Source organism: Manis javanica, chromosome 5 (genome assembly GCF_040802235.1).
Source record: "Manis javanica isolate MJ-LG chromosome 5, MJ_LKY, whole genome shotgun sequence".
Taxonomy (NCBI): domain Eukaryota; kingdom Metazoa; phylum Chordata; class Mammalia; order Pholidota; family Manidae; genus Manis; species Manis javanica.
Genome location: NC_133160.1, coordinates 153028916 through 153046490, shown reverse-complemented (window position 1 = coordinate 153046490; position 17575 = coordinate 153028916). Strand labels below are relative to the sequence as shown.

At 34.7% G+C, this 17575-nt stretch overlaps 1 protein-coding gene across 2 annotated transcripts in view; it reads left to right on the top strand.

Annotated features, from left to right (window-relative positions):
• Positions 1-17575, top strand: part of STIM2 (stromal interaction molecule 2) — a 192367-nt gene that overhangs the window by 85029 nt on the left and 89763 nt on the right. For both annotated transcript variants that reach the window (XM_036994731.2, XM_036994730.2), the window contains exon 2: positions 11273-11403. In XM_036994731.2, coding sequence (XP_036850626.2) covers positions 11273-11403 — 131 coding nt within the window. The remainder of the gene's footprint in view (positions 1-11272; positions 11404-17575) is intronic.

The following is a 17575-nucleotide window of genomic DNA, read 5'->3' as shown; positions in this document are numbered from 1 at the left end:
GATATTACAGTATGATTGTTTATCTTCTCTGTTGTATTTCCATTCCTATGTTGAACTTACTTTTCAATTTTCAGTTTTTACCTCCTTATCCCCTTTACCTTTTTTATCTATCCCCCTACCCCCTTCCCTGTAGTAGCTGATAGTTTTTTGTCTATATTTGTGGGTCTATTTCTTGTTTGTTTTGTTTTTTATATTCCACAAATAAGTGAAATAATATGGCATTTGTCGTTCTCCACCTGGATTATTTCACTTACCATAATACCCTCTAGGTCCATCCATGTTGCTGAAAATAGCAAGATTTCCTTCCTTTTTATGGCTGAGTAATATTCCATTGTATTTATGTACCATATCTTCTTTATCCAGTCATCTATCCATAGGCAGTTGTTTTGCATCTGTATTTTGGCTATTGTAAGTAATGCTACAGTGACATAGGTATATGTATATATCTTTTTATATTAGTTATTTTGTTTTCTTTGAGTAAATTCCCAGAGGTAAAATTACTGAGTCTTATGATATTTCTATTTTTTGTTTTTTGAAGAATGTCCATATTGTTTTCCACAGGGACTGGACGAATTTACATCCCAGCAACAGTGTAGGAGGCTTCCCTTTTCTTCACATCCTTGCCAACACTTGTTATTTCTTATCTTTTGAATAGTGGCCATTCTTACTGGTGTGTTATGTCTCATTGTGGTTTTGATTTGCATTTCTCTAATAGTTAATGATGCTGAGCATCTTTTCATGTGCTTGGTGGCCATCTCACTTTCATCATATCTCATTATATGTCTGTTCCTCTGCCCATTTTCTAATTGGATTATTTGCTTTTTTGGTGTTGAGTTGTATGAGTTCTTTATATATTTTGGATATTAACCCCTTATCAGATAAATCATTTAAGAATGTATTCTTGCATAAGGTAGGTTGCCTGTTTGTTCTGAAGATAGTGTCCTTTGCTGTACAGAAGTTTTTTAGTTTGATGTAGTCCCAATTATTTATTTTTGTTTTGTTTCCCTTGCCTGAGGATATATGTCCAGAAAAAAATAGCTCATGTTTATTTTATTTATGTTCAAGAGATTTTTGCCCAAGTTTTCTTCTAAGAGCTTTATGGTTTCATGTCTTACATTCAGGTCTTTGATCCATTTTGTTTACTTTTGTGTATGGCATTTCATACACTTGAATGCAGCTGTCTGGTTTTCCCACCATTTATTAAAGAGACTGTCTTTTCCTCATTTGTATATTCATGGCTCCTTTCTTATATGTTAATTGACCATATATTCATGGGTTAATTTCTGGGCTATCAATTCTATTCCATTGATCTGTGGGTCTGTTCTTGTATCAGTATCATACTGTTATTACTTAGCTTTGTAGTATAGCTTGAAGTCAGGGAGTGTAATACTCCCAGCTTTGTTTTTTCTCAAGGATTGTTTTGGGTATTTGAGGTCTTTTGTGGTTCCATATGAATTTTAGGATTATTTATTTGCTCTAGTTCATTGAAAAATGGCATTGGTATTTTGATAGGAATTGTACTGAATCTGTAAATTGCTTTGGGTAGGATGGCTATTTTGACAGTATTAATTCTTCCTATCCATGAGCACGGGATAAATTTCCATTTATTGGTGTCTTCTTTAATTTCTCTCATGAGTATATTACAGTTTTCAGAGTATAGGTCTTTTCACCTCCTTAGGCTTATTCCTAGATAGTTTGTTCTTCTTGATGCAATTGTAAATAGAATTGTTTTCTTGATTTCTCTTTCTGCTAGTTTGTTGATAGTGTATAGGAATGCAATGGATTTCTGTACATTGATTTTGTATCCTGCCACTTTGCTTAATCCCATTATTAGTTTTTTTTTCCAGATTTTATTTCATTTATTATTTTTTTTTTATGTGCACAGGGTCCTTTACAGAAAAGAAATGAAAACCCAAAGATGCAGTCAAACTTGGGAGCTTATATATCACTTTGACAAAGGACAATAAATTGTAGAGAAGTGTCTAGAAAAAAGGAAAGAGGGCTGGGGCTTCTAGGGCGGATAAACAAACTGTGGACAAGTGACTAGAAAATATATAGGGGAAACTAATGGAAGATACAGGTCATTTTAGTTAGGTTTGCATATTCAGATTTATGTGCTGTTTCTAGGACTCCAGTATTAAGGGATGTTCTCTTTATCCTAGTACAGGAGAGGGAAACAATTTATGACTTGTTTTTAGGCAGAAAGAGGTAGAGCAAAAACTTCTTTTATCTACTGTTTCTCAACTGCCTTAAGCTCAAAATAACCAATATGCCAAGTTGGCATAATTTTGGGTAGCATCTCCTGATTCCTTTCATCAGCAAAGATTAACTTTTCCCATAACTTTTGCACTGGATGGACTAGGAAAAAAAAATCTCTGAGAATATGCAGTCATAAAGTAGATTTTATGTTATGAATAAGAAACAAATTCATACTATCACTGAGAATTAATTTTAGAGTGGTCTCAGGCCAGAAGCAGACCCAAATGCCTTGAGAAGGACTGCACTAATCCTCTCTTGGACTGGATTTTCAACTAGACCTTCCTTTTTTTTTTTTTTCCCATAGAAGCTGCTTTTATTAAAATTTGCTTAATTATTCCCCAAATACACTGATACATATTTAACATATTAAATTATGCATTTTTAAAAGTATCATTGATATACAATCTTATGAAGATTTCACAAGAACAACACTGCAGTTTAAACATTCACCAAATTTATCAAGTCCACACCCCTGCCACCGCCCATTGCAGTCACTGTCTATCAGCAAAGTAAGATGCTATAGAGTCATTACTTGTCTTCTCCGTGCAATACTGCCTTCCAATGGACTTAACTTATATTGTGATTGTGGATTATAATGTCCCTTAATCCCCTTCTCCCTCCCCACCCACCTTCCCCAATCCCTTTCCTTTTGTAACCAATAGTCCCTTCTCAGAGTCTGAGTCTGCTGCTGTTTTGTTCCCTCAGGTTTGCTTTGTTTTTATACTGTACAAATGAGTGAAGTCATTTGGTACTTGTCTTTCTCTGCCTGGCTTATTTCACTGAGCATAATACCCTCTAGCTCCATTCATGTTGTTGCAAATGGTAGGATTTGTTTTCTTCTTATGGCTGAATAATATTCCATTGTGTATATGTACCACATTTTCTTTATCCATTCATCTACTGATGGACACTTAGGTTGCTTCCTTATCTTGGCTATTGTAAATGCTCCCCTGCGATAAACATAGGGGTGCATATGTCTTTTTCAAACTGGGCTCCTGCATTCTTAGGCTAAATTCCTAGGAGTGGGATTGCTGGGTCAAATGGTATTTCTATTTTTAGTTTCCACCAACAGTATAGGGGGGTTCCCCTTTCTTCACATCCTCACCATCATTTGTTGTTGCTTGTCTTTGGGATGTTGGCCATCCTAACTGGTGTGAGGTGATATCTCATTGTGGTTTTAATTTGCATTTCCCTGATGATTAGTGATACAAATCATCTTTTCATGTGCCTGTTGGCCATCTGAATATCTTCGTTGGAGAAGTGTCTGTTCAGAGCCTCTGTCCATTTTTTAAGGTTATTTGTTTTTTGAGTGTTGAGGTGGGCCATTATTAGTTTTAATAATTTTTTTGGTGGAGTCATTAGCACTTCCTATATATAGTATCATGTCTTCTGCAAATAGAGAGTTTTACTTCTGCCTTATCAATTTGGATGCCTTTATTTCTTTTGCTTATCTGATTACTAGGACTTCGAGTACTATGTTGAATGAAAGTGGTGAGAGTGGGCATCTTTGTCCTGTTCCTGATCTTAGAGGAAAAGCTTTTAGCTTTTCACCATTGAGTATGATGTTAGCTGTGAGTTTGTCATATATGGCTTTTATTATGTTGAGGTTTGTTCCCTATATACCCACTTTGTTGCAAGTTTTTATCATGACTGGTTGTTGATTTTTGTCAAGTGCTTTTTCAGCATCTGTTGAGATAATATATGGTTTTTATCCTTCCTTTTGTTGATGTGATTTATGGATAATGTACTATCCTTGCATCATTGGAGTAAATCTCACTTGGTCATGATGAATGATCCTTTTGATGTATTTTTCAATTTGGTTTGCTAATATTTTGTTGAGGATTTTTGTTCATCAGGGATATTCATCTGTAGTTTTTTTTTTTTTGTATTGTCTTTGTCTGGTTTTGGTATTAAGAGTAATACTGGCCTCATAGAATGAGTTTGGAAGTATTTCTTCCTCTTCCATTTTTTGGAATATTTCAAGCAGGTTAAATATTAGCTTGTCTTTAAATGTTTGGTGAAATCACCTGTGAAACCATCTGGTTCTGGTTTTTTGTTTGTTGAGAGCTTTTTGATTACCAATTCAATTTCATTACCAGTAGTTGGTCTATTCAGACTTTCTGTTTCTTCCTGGTCAGTCTTGGAAGATTGTGTATTTCTAGGAATTAATCCATTTCTTCTAGGTGGTCTAGTTTAATGGCATTTCATTTCTCGTAGAATTCTCTTATTATTCTTTGAATTACTGTGATGTCAGTTGTAACTTCTCCTTTTTCATTTCTGATTTTGTTAATTTCATCTGTTATTTTTTTTCTTAATAAGACTGGCTGAGGGTTTGGCTATTTTGTTTGTCTTCTGGAAGAACCAGCTCTTGGTTTCATTGATATTTTTCTGTTGTTAGTCTCTGTTTTATTTTTTTTTGCTCTGATCTTTATTATGTCCCTTCTTCTACTAATTTTGGGCTATCTTTGTTCTTCTTTTTCTATTCCTTTAGTTTTAGTGTTAAATTGTTCATTTGAGCTTGTTCTTGTTTCTCAAGGTAGTCCTGTTTTGCTATAAACTTCCCTCTGAGAATTGCTTCTTTTGTAGCATCCCACATATTTTGAACCATTGTGTTTCTGTTTGCATTTGTCTCCATGTACTGTTTGATCTCTTTGATCTGTTTGTTAGTTATTTACTAACATGTTGTTTAGCCTACATGTGTTGGTATTTTTTCCCGTTTTTTCTTGTAATTGATTTCTAGTTTCATGCTATTGAGGTCTGAGAAGATGCTTGATACAATTTTAGCCTTCTTAAATTTGTTGAGACTTATTTTGTGTCCTAATATATAATCTGTTTTGGAGAAGATTCCATGTGCCCTTGAGAAAAAATGTGTATTCTGTTGCTTTTGAGTAGAAAAGTTCTAAATATCTGTTAAGTCCATCTGGGCTAATGTATCATTCAAAGCCTTTATTTCCTTATTTATTTTCTGCCCAGACGTTCCATCCACTGATGTTAGTGGGGTGTTAAAGTCCTACTATGATTGTATTGCTGGAAATTTCTCCTTTTAAGTCTGTTAATATTTGGTCTATATATTTAAGTGCACCTATGTTGGGAGCACAGGTGTTTATGATTGTTATAATCTCTTGTTGGACTGATCCCTTTATCATTATGTAATGTCTTTCTTTGTGTCTTGATACGTTCTTTGTTTTGAATTCAGTTTTGTATGATACAAGTATTGCATCTCCAACTTTTTTTCCATCCTTATTTTCATGGTACATCTTTTAATATCCTTTCAGTTTCTGTGTATGTCTTTAGCTTTGAAGTGTTTCTCTTGTAGGCAGCAAATAGATGGTCTTGTTTTTTCATCCATTCAGTTACCCTATGTCTTTTGATTGGAGTGTTTAGGCCATACACTTAAAGTAATTATCAATATGTATGTACTTATTACCATTTTGTTAAATGTTTCCTGATTGTTTTTGCTGTTCTTTTCTGATCCTTTCTTCGTCTCTTTCTCTTGTGCTTTATGACTTTCTTTAGTGTTATGGTTGGGTTTCCTTTTCTTTATCTTTTGTGTATCTCTTATAAGTTTTTGGTTTGTGGTTACCATGGGCTTCTTATATGACAGCCTATGAATACGCCAATCTGTAATAAGCCAATGGCCGCTTAAGTTTGAATGCATTCTAACAACAGTGCATTTCTTACTCCCCCTCTTCCCCATTTTATGTATATTTTTTACACCTTTTTATTAAGTGATTCCCTTAACTAATTTTTAGGTTTTATTGCCTTTGTTACTTTTGTCTTTTTGACCATCATACTACTTTTCAAGTGATGATCTCCTACCTCTGCTGTATGTTGGCTATATCAATGTAAATTTTTCCCTTCTTAAATTTCTTGCTTCAATTAAGGATTGGCTTTTCTCTTAACAGATTTTCTTTAACATTTCTTGTAAGTCTGACTTAGTAGTGGTGAACTCTTCTATCTTAGGTTTGTCTGTGATTATCATGTTTATTTTTATCTCTTTTAATTCTGAATGATAACCTTGCTGGGTAGTATATTCTCGGTTGGAGGTTTTTCCCATTCAACATTTTGAATATGTCATGACATTCCCTTCTGGCCTCTACAGTTTCTGTAGAAATATCAGGTGATAACCTTACGGGGTTTCCCTTATGTGTAATTTATTGCTTTTCTCTTGCTGTTTTTTAAATTCTCTCTTTATCCTTGATCTTTGATATTTTGAATGCGATATGTTTTGTTGTGAATCTCCTTGGGTTCATCTTGTTAAGAGCTCTCTGTGCTTCCTGGACCTGGCCTGCTGTTTCCTTCGCCAGGTTAGGGAAGTTTTCAGCATTTATCATTTCAAATAGAATGTCTACTCCTTTCTCTCTCTCTCTTCTCCTTCTGGGACTCATATAATTTGGAATTTAGGATGTTTGATGTTGTCCCATAGCTCTCTTAACCCTATTCTCATTTCTTTTCTTTCTTCCTTCTGTTTTTCACTTAGAGTGTTTTCCATTACTTTATTTTCCAAGTCATTGATCTGTTCTACTCCATCCTCTATTTTTCTGTTTGTTCTCTCCAGTGTATTTTTTATTTTATCTGTTGAATTCTTCATCTCTGATTGATTTTTTTTTAGACTTTCTATCTCTTTATTGAGGTCTGCCTTGAATTCTGTTACTGTTTTCTCAAGTTTGGTGAGTATCTTCATAACCATTGCTTTTAAACTCTTAATCAGGTAGATTCTTTAACTTTGTTGCATTTAGTTTTTTTCTTTCCAGGATTTTTTTCTTACTGTTGTGTTTGGAACATGTTCTCTGTCTCCTCATTTTGTGTGACTTCCCCTGCTTGTTTCTGTGAATTAGTTGAAAGGGCTTACTCTCTGAGTCTTTAAGGATTAGCCTTGTGTAGGAGAGTCCCCTGTGTAGATTATGTGTGCCTTGTGGTTTTGGCAAGCGGGTTCTTCACTGGTGGGGAAAGGGTTGTGGGCCAGCAGTGGGTCAGGGTGCACTGCATGTAACTCCTGGGTTGGTACCAGCTGAATTCCCTGTGTCCCCTCACCTGTCAGTCTGTGTATGCTCTGGGCTACTTGGGATCACTCCAGGGAATTTCTCCATTGGTGGTGTGGAGTCAGGGTCCATGCACATTCTCCCTCAGCCCCTGTCGGTTCTGGGATGTTCCTAGGAAGTTTCTCATCAGTGCCTGCCAGTCCTGCTGGTGGCCGGTATCAAGCACCATGTGACCTCATGTTCCCCTGCATCCCTTGTGTGCTCTGAGCTGCTCTGTGGAGTTCCTGTGTCTGTGTCTGCTGGGTCCCATTCATGACCTGAGATCAGGCCTGGCACTCGCATTCCTCACTGTGCTCTGGGGAGTTGCCTTAGTGGCACCAGCCTACAGATTTGCTCACCCTCTCTGTGAGCTGGGGAACTTTCCGGTCCTGCTGACAGGGGCAGGCAGGTGGATAATAACGAGCAATAAGGTGGGACTGCTGGATTGCACCCAGATCTTGCTCTCAGTCACACCAGAGATGTGAAGAAGAAGTGCAAACAATGGTGTTGAACAGCTCCTCCAAACTCAGATTGCCTCAAGTGGTTTCTTTGCCAAGCAGTGGATGTTTAGTTCTGAAACTTAGGTTCTCTAGTACTTTAAACTGCTAGGCATTTTTCTTTCTCCTCAGGTCAGGGAGTCCACATCTGGCTCTGTCAGTGATAACCCTTCCTCTGGCTATGCAGGGGCTGGGATTCCCAGGGTGACCATGTCTGTCTTTCCTGGTATTTTGAGTTTAAAAAATTTTTTTTCTTTCCCAGGTTGAGGTTGTATAGAAAATATTTACCTCAATCTCCTTCTTCAGGGTGAAATAATCTGTGTACAGATATAGATGAGGGGTGTAGGTAGGAGAAGGTGGATTCAGGCTTTCTCTACTCTGCTATCTTCTTCTAGATCTTCTTTTCACCATATGTTGTTAAAATAGCTGAGAGCTTATTTTTTGCTTTATACCAATTTAGCTTAAGTGTGAAAGAATTTGAACTCCTAGGCATATTTAGGGTTGTGATTGTTTTGTGAATTAGGGATCATAGTTGACCATTATGCCTATGAGTTATTAGATTTTAGCAAATCTTGATCAGAGTTTTTAAGTACACGACTGACCCTTGAACAACACATTACTGAACTGCATGAGTCCACTTATATGTGGGTTTTTTTTTTTTCCAGTAAATCTATTGGAAAACTTTTTGGAGAGTTGTGGCAGTTGAGAAAATACTTTTTTCTCTCTTTATTGTAAGAATTTGGCATATAATACATATAACATACCACATATGTGTTAATTGTTTATGTATCAGAAAGGCTTTTGGTCAACAGTAGGCTGTTAGAAGTTAGGTTTTGAGGAATCAAAAGTCATATGCAGGTTTTTGACTTGGAGGGGGTCAGCATACTTAACTCCTGCATTGTTCAAGGGTCAACTGTATTTATGTATACACCTATACATGTCACATAGTTTTATGATTGCATTTTTAAAAAATTTATTTTATTTTGCTATCATTAATGTATACTTTGATGAACAACATTATGGTTACTAGACTCCCCTGTTATCAAGTCCCCACCACATACCCCAATGCAGTCACTGTCCATCAGGGTAGTAAGATACTATAGAATCACTACTTCTCTTCTCTGTGTTATACTGCCTTCCCCATGTCCCTCCCCCTACATTATACATGCTAATCATAATGCCCTTTTTCTCCCCCTTATCACTCTCTTCCCACCCATCCTCCCCAATGCCTTTCCCTTTGGTAACTTAGTCCATTCTTGGGTTCTGTGAGTCTGCTGCTGTTTTGTTCCTTCAGTTTTTGCTTTGTGTTTTTTTTTTTTCATCACTTCTCAATTTCATGTTTTATTATTGTGGTAAATACATATATAACATAAAATTTGCCATTTTAAGTGTACAATTCAATGGTATTGACCTTAATTACATTCACAGTGTTGTGTAACCATCACTACTATCCATTTCCAAAACCCTTTCATCATCTCAAGCAGAGATTCAGTATTCAATAACTCTCTATGCTAATATACTTTTTGTCTCTATGAATATACCTATTCTAGATATTTATTTATTTATTTATTTTTATTCTGGTATCATTCATCTACAATTACATGAAGAACATTATGATTACTAGGCTCTCCCCTTCACCAAGTCCCCCCAACAAACCCCATTACAGTCACTGTCTATCAGCGTAGTAAGATGCTATAAAATCACTACTTATCTTCTCTGTGTTGCATAGCCCTCCCCGTGCCCCACCGACACTATACATGCTAATAATAATGCCCCCTTTCTTTTTCCCTGCCTTTGTCTCTCCCTTCCCACCCATCCTCCCCAGTCCCTTTCCCTTTGGTAACTATTAGTCCATTTTTGGGTTCTGTGATTCTGCTGCTGTTTTTTTCCTTCAGTTTTCCTTTGTTCTCATACTCCACATATGAGTGAAATCATTTGGTACTTGTCTTTCTCCACCTGGCTTATTTCACTGAGCATAATACCCTCTAGCTCCATCCATGTTGTTGCAAATGGTAGGATCTGTTTTTTTCTTATGGTTGAACAATATTCCATTGTGTATATGTACCACATCTTCTTTATCCATTCATCTACTGATGGACACTTAGGTTGTTTCCATTTCTTGGCTATTTCCATTTTTTATATTTTATAGCTTTCTGTTTCCTTCCAAGACTACAGAAATTAAAATTTGATAGATTAAAGCTATTAAAATTAAATCACTAAAATGGGCTATAACTGGAACATGTAGGTAATAACAGACTTGAATTTTTTTTAGTAAATAAATTTTTTCTTTGGTATCATCTTCTTTTCTTGAATGTTTTTCCCTAAGTACAGAATTAGTTAGTCTTAGGGCATTATAGCTGCAGTAGATCTTAAGCATCTGTTCTATTCTTTGTATTTTAGGGGTGAGGTAACTAAAACACAAGGACAATTAGTTTGCCCACTATTTAGGCAGTTCATAACAGGACCAGAATGATAAACTAGATTTTTTACTATTTTTGAGGAAATAAACAAGCTTTGGCTAACATTTTTATTATGCCAATACACACTTTAAATTTAAGACTATATTATTTCTAGAAATATATGTGGATGTGGATCTGATGACATTTTTAAATGATATTATTTCAGTGACCTGATAGAATGGTAGAAGTAAGTTCCTGGACATTTTCAATCCACCAGTTATCCAGATTGGGTGTGAGTTAAGTTATGACAATACTTTTGCATTTTGGTACATAGGCTGCTTACTAGGTTGAGTCAACAGGAGGTAATTTTTATTAAGCTGATTTAAGCCATGAAAAACCCCACATTCTCTTGTTGTTAGTTCTTGACAACCTAAATGTGAGGATTCACTATTTTCCAAAGGAAAAGGTTTAATCAATAAATGTGTATTAAGGAGAACAGAAGGAACAAGATTTGTTTTTGAAGTTCAGTCTTTTACTTTTGGTTTTTCCTTATTGAATCTAAGAAGTTATTTATGTATTCAAAAAAGTCATTTGGGTGGACTCTTGGATTCTCTTAAATAGAAGAAAAAAGTTTCTAAATCATGAATATTCTAAACTTCTTGTTTTCTTTGTGATATTTTCCTATGACTCCTATTTTAATTAAATTGGATTATACAAAATAGTACCTTGTGTTCTGTGAGTTTTTAGTTTCTTTGTTTTTTAAGCAGGGAGTTCTGTTGTGGGGGGGCAGTAATTGATATAATGAGTTGGCAAAGAAGAAAATGGTTAAAGATATGGAAGAATGTAGGCAATTTGAAGTTAGTACTGGTGTAACTCCTAGTTATAGTTGCCTAACATCAGCTAAATTGAATTATTTGTCTTTAGTCAGTTATGTTCATATATTAAGCTTCTAATGACTGTCCTAAACTTTTTAAAGCCTCTTAGTTTGACTTAGTCTGAAATTTCATCTGTTGGTTTTCTTTTTAAATTACATTCTCTTAACTATAGCCTGTGCTTTGGGATGGCAAGTTAGTAATTGCCTTTTGTTTTATTTCAGATCCCTGCATGTCACTGAGTCCACCATGCTTCACAGAAGAAGATCGATTTAGTCTGGAAGCTCTTCAAACAATACATAAACAAATGGATGATGACAAAGATGGTGGAATTGAAGTAGATGAAAGTGATGAAGTAGGTGGAAAAACTTTTTGCCTGGTATTCTCTTAAAATAGAATGACTGAGTTTTTAGTCGTAAATTTTCCCATTATTCTTCATATGACTCAACTCCATCTCCCAACATCTTTGGTTTTTCTCTTTACATTTTAATTGAATCCCTTTTATTTATGTGGTTTTCCTTTTTTTCCTTTTTTCTTTTTTTTAATTTATATCAAGTCTTCCCAGGTTTTTAGGAATGCTCAGTAATCCTCAGTCTCATGATCTTTGATTTTTCTTTTATCCTATTCTGACTGTATCAGTTAACTATTCCTGTTTTACAAACCACCACAAAATTTGTGGGCTTAAAATGACAACAGTTTATTATTTCTCCTGATTCTGTGGGCTGGGACTCTTTCTGTTCACTTATATATGGTTGAGTTCTCTATGGCAGTTGCATTCAGTTGGGAGCTCTGTGGGGCTGGAATATCTAAGATGGCCTCTTATCCTTCAGAGTCTTTCACAGAGTCATTCAGGAGTCTTAACAGAAGCTTCCTTACAGCATGGCAGCTGGCTTCCAGGTGGCAGTGCTGCAAGAAAATAAGTAAGTTCTCATGTGAAAATTCTTAACCATGCCTCTGCTTGCTGATGCCTATTAATATCAAATTGGCTTAAAGCAAGTTACTTGGCTAAGCTCTGTATGAGAGAGGATTATACAGGGACATGAATACCAATAGATGTGATTTATGGAGGGTCACCAATCTACTGAATCCACTGTACAAATAATGCTTTATTTTTTAACCATTCATATCTTCCCCCTGGTATGGTATCCCTCTTAGTTTCTCTGTAGAAATTAATTTATTGGTATGTGGTTTCTTTCTAACCCAATCCCCTGGTCATTTTTTAGGTCTGTTCAACCTCTTTGTTGTATTTGTTACAGTTGAGATGCTTCTCTTTTATAATTATATGATGTTAAGTTATAGTATTTTCTACATTACTATCTTATATAACAGTGATATCCTCTAATCACATTGTTATTTAATAGTAACATTCTCTAGAATCAATTCTTAACCTGCTATATAAAACAGTTACCTTGAGAATGCCCATCTTTTTTAAGTTACTCTTGACTCTTCCATCTTTAAGCCAGTCCAAAGTCCTGAGCTACATATATATTGCTTTCTGCTTGACATCTTTAGGACTCTTATTATTGCTTATAATTTAATTTAAAACAAAATCCCAGCTCTCCTCTTTGAAGTCTTGCATTGTTTGATGTTACTTCTGGATCAGCTTCTCAATTCTTAATCTTCTAAATCAGAAGTTGGCAGAATTTTTCTGTAGAGGCCCAACTTAGAAATGTAATCCCCCCCAAAATATTTTGAAGTCCTAACTTCCAATACCTCAGAATGTGACCTTATTTAGAAATAGGGTTATTTTGGGTATAATTAGTTAAGATGAGGATATACTGGAGTAGTGTGGGGCCTTCCATCACTATTAGTTGTATCCTTGTTAGTCACCAGTCTGGGGTCATGTGTACTTCTGACTGACTGTAAGTTTTGGGTTCCCATGAATCCCTCTTCAGCTTTGATAATTCCCTGAAACAGCTCATAGGACTCAGGAAAATACTTTACTTATGTTTTTACTGGTTTATTATAATGGATACAACTCTGGCCAGACGAGTGGAAGAGATGCATAGGACGAGGTATGGTAGGACAGGGACACAGCTTCCGTGCCCTCTTTGGCATGCCACCTTTCTTACTACCTCCCAGCAATTTGATATGTTCACCAGCCTTGAATATCAAAGTTTAAGAGTTTCTATGGATCTGTTTCCCCAGAGGTCAGGTGGGTAGGACTGGAATTTTCAATCCTGTGATCACTTGGTCTTCCTGGTGACGAGCCCCATCCCAAGGATCTAGTAGCCTTTCCCTAGGTTATCTCATTAGTATGAATTTAGGTGTGATCAAAAGGGGCAAAAGATATTTTCCTAATACTCATGAAATTCCAAAAGTTTTAAGACCTCTGTGCCAGGAACTAGGGTTAAAGACCAAATTTATTTCCTTTTATATGACAATTATAAATATATTTAAATCTGAAAAAAATAGCAAAAATATATATTTTCGTAGTCATTAAAAATATCTTTAATGGAAAGATTTGTTAAAATTGTGTATGATATATAGGCAGAGAGGTTTCAAGTAAGCTTATGCGGATATTTATCAGCCTATTTGAATGTATTTGATTGCATAATAGTTCCTAGAATTACAAGTTATTTTAATCTTTTCACCTCATCATTAGATATTAAATGCTCAAATGTTGAAGCATTATCATTATCACCTTATCAAAGTAAGAATGTATGTATGTGTGTGTGTGTGTGTATATATATATATATATATATATATATATATATATATATATATATATATATGGCATGGTTATGTAATTTATATTTCAGTGGAGTGCTTATTGAATCTTTTAAATTTCAGTGGAATTCCAAACATTTTGTAATATAAGTTAGAATTAAAACTTTGTTAAAAAGCAAAACTTATGTTAAAAGAACTTATAATTCTATCCTCATTATAGATGAACTTTAATGTTTAAAAATATAAGATATTTTTATATTCTAATATTAATATTCGAATATTAACAAATATAATATGACTCTATATTATTACATAAATAACTTAGAAATCCACTGCCCACTATGGTAACTACCAGCCACTATTTAGCTATTGAGCACTTAAAATTGAGTTGTGTTATAAGTTTAAAATATACTTAAAACTTTAAATATTTATATGACAAAAATAATGTAAAATACCTAACTTTAGAATATTAATGACATGTTGGAAATGATAGTATTATGGACATACTGGGTTGCATGAAATATGTAAAATAAATTTCACTTGTTTCTTTTTACTTTTTAATCCGATTTCTAGAAAATTTAATATCTCATATATAGATCACCCACATTGGACAGCACTGATCTAAAGACTATGGTGAATGTAAGCTTTGGTGCCTTCAGTTCAATGTAGCTACATCTGTATTTCTTGTTAAAGTGCCTCTTTTTTAAAAGGTGTAAATTGTAATACTGTTATGGGTCTTTAGCCACCATCATTAAGAAACTATGAGTTTAATAAGAAACCTTTGTCAAAATTTTAAAAATACTTTTGTGATTTTTGGTTTGAAATGTTGCTTGTTTTAAAATTGAGAAAAATATTTACCATGAAAATTGTTGGTTGAAAATTTTCTTTATAGTGTCTTCTGTTTTTGTTTTTTGTTTTTGTCACAGGAGAAAGCATTTACTTTTCTCCTTTATTCATTGATTTAATATTGAGCTAATATTTGCAAGTTTATTATATCTGGATACTCAAATAGATCTTGGAATATATCAGGAACAAACCAGACAAAATCTCATATGAATCTTTAAGCCTTTAAGTTAACATTCTGTTGGGGCTTGTGGAAAGGCAGACTAAACAAAAAACTAAATAAGCAGGGTAAGAGGGATCAGTACAGGTAGATGATGGATGGTCATAATTTTAAATAGGGTGGTCATGGCAGACCTCATTAAGAAGGTAACACTTAAAGTGTATACTGTATGCAGTATTCAGGCGAGGAAGAGAATAAATATTGGGCTATTTTTTGGAGCTACTCTAAAACTAAAATTAGAGGACTAGGGGTATTTCAGATTAGGAACAGGATATAAAGCTTTTGCTCACTACCTCAGTGTCTGGCCCAAGATTCAATATCAATATATGCCGGGTCTGTGACCTGCTTAGACTGAGTTGTTGATTACAGTCAATTTTGCATGTTCTGTCAATATTGAAGATATTTTGGAAAGCATAATTACTTGATTAATAAATAATTTAAATAAGAGAACTGAATGGTTTTGTTGCTCTGAGCACAGAAGTAAGAAGCAATGAGAATTCACCTTGTTAATTGCCTACTTTGTGCTTGAAAAATACAGTTTCTAATGTGTATTAATTGTGTTTTCTGTTTTTACTTTTCCCTTTTGCTTTTCAGTTTTTAAAAATTCCTTCCCTTATTTTCCCTTTTTTATTCACTCTTCCCTTTCATCAATGTCAGTTGGAATAGGCAGTTTTAGAATTTTTGTTCTTATCAGTTGGTTTGATATATATGAGATCAACTTTAAGATCAACTTATGTGAAAAGTCTGGTTGTACTTGTGTATTTCAGTTTTTCTTAACATTAGCCATTCTGCCTAAAAGACACCTTTTTCATTTGTCTATACACCTACTAGAAAATTTAGTTAACCACACAGTGTATCTGTCTGATACAAGGAGAGTCACAAAAATAGACAAAGTATGTTAGAAAAAAATAGTAGAAAATACATGTTGAAATAGGATCAGTGAGTTTTGAATTATGTGGAGTACTATTTTAAGAAATAAGAATAAATGCATTTTTTTCTGAAGATTTCTGAGTTAAAATTTGAACTTATGTATTAGTTATCTATTGCTGTGTAACAAATTACTCCCAAAATTAGTGGCTTACAAAAATACATATTTATCTAATCATGGTTTCTTTGGTCCAGAAATCCAGGTGTATCATGGCTGGGTCTTCTGGCTCTGGGTGTCTTACAAGGCTGCAATTAAGATGTCATCCAGTATTGCAGTCATCTCAAGGCCTGCTTTGGAGAGGTTCTACCTCAAGGTCTACTTGTGTGGCTCTTGGCCCCACAGGTCCTCACTAGCTATTGGTTGGACATACCCATTGCCTACCACATGGCTATCCCTGTAGGGCAGCTCATAACATGGCAGTAAGCTTCCCTCAGAGTGAGAAGGAGCTCAGAGAGAGAGAGAAAGAGAGAAAGAAAGAGACAGAGAGAGACAGAGAGAAGAGCCAGCAACATGGAAGTCAGAGTCTTTCTGTAACCTAATCTTGGAAGTAACAGACATCACATTTTGCTGTATTCTGTTTTTTAGAAGTGAGTCACTGGGTCCAGCTGATACTTAAGGTGAGGCAGTTACACAGGGCATGAATATGAGGACAGTGGAGAGGCTGTTTACCATGGTTTATTTCTATACTCCGCAAATTAGATATTTGATGGGAAATTCTCAAGCCATGAAATCATGAAGTATAAAAACAGTAAGTTACATAACTTTCTTCAAAAGGCTTCATTTTGGAAGCAACCCACGGTAAGACTTTTCATGTTTGTCTTTGTAGTAGAGTATGTCTAGAATTTTAAAGCATGATATGTCTGATTAAAATTACCTATTGAGTAGGCTTTGCATGTATAATTACATGCACAAATATGCCACATTACTTATTTGCCTGAAGGATCACTAGACAGTCACAGGGCAGAGGTAAGGTGACCAGAGTAGGTACTAAGGAATTCTTGCTGTCTGTTAAATTCTAGTTATTGAGGTATTTTCCTGTATGCTAAAATTTTCATAGTTTCATTGTTCAATTAGTTAATAACTTGATGCCATAAAAACAGACCTTATTTCTTTCTGGAAAATAATAACAAGAAGCATACAATTAGTGTAGTAGAGAATGTTAATAAGAATTCCATAGAAGAAAGTGTTAAATGGCCGAACTTGGAAATGATGGGTTAATATACTTTTGTTCCTATAGGACTTCTCAAACATATTTATGGATTTACATACTAAAATAATAGAAAATATTTATTGAGCATTTACTGCTCTACATTATAAGTTCTTTGTATGTGCTATAGTATGGACTCCTCATAGCAACCCTATCAGCTTGGAACATACTCTTACTGCCGTACTTGCAGGTAAGGAAATAGGCTAATGGGGGTTAGGCAATATGCCCATGGTCACAGCTTATAAGTGATTGAATTGGGGATTTGAAGCTAGACTGAACTCTTGTTCTTGATTTCTAGGGTGTGTTGCTTTTCTATGTTAATGTATATCTTAATCTCCATCATTATGCCCTCCCTGATATAATTTATAAATAAATAGCTATATATATAAGTAGTGTATGCATATACATATAATATTTAATATATAAATATGCATACTAATACAAATGTAATGTTTTTTAAAATATTCACAAAATATAAAAATGAGATAAAATTAAATATAAATGGAAGTTTTCATATTTTCCTTCTCTCAAGTGAATTAGATTGTATGTACTTGTGCAGTCTGGGCAATAGAATTTGGAGATAACTAAATTGTAAAGCAAGGTCTGTTGTAAGTCACATAGACTTCACTCTAGTTTATAAGAACAAACAACTGTAAGAA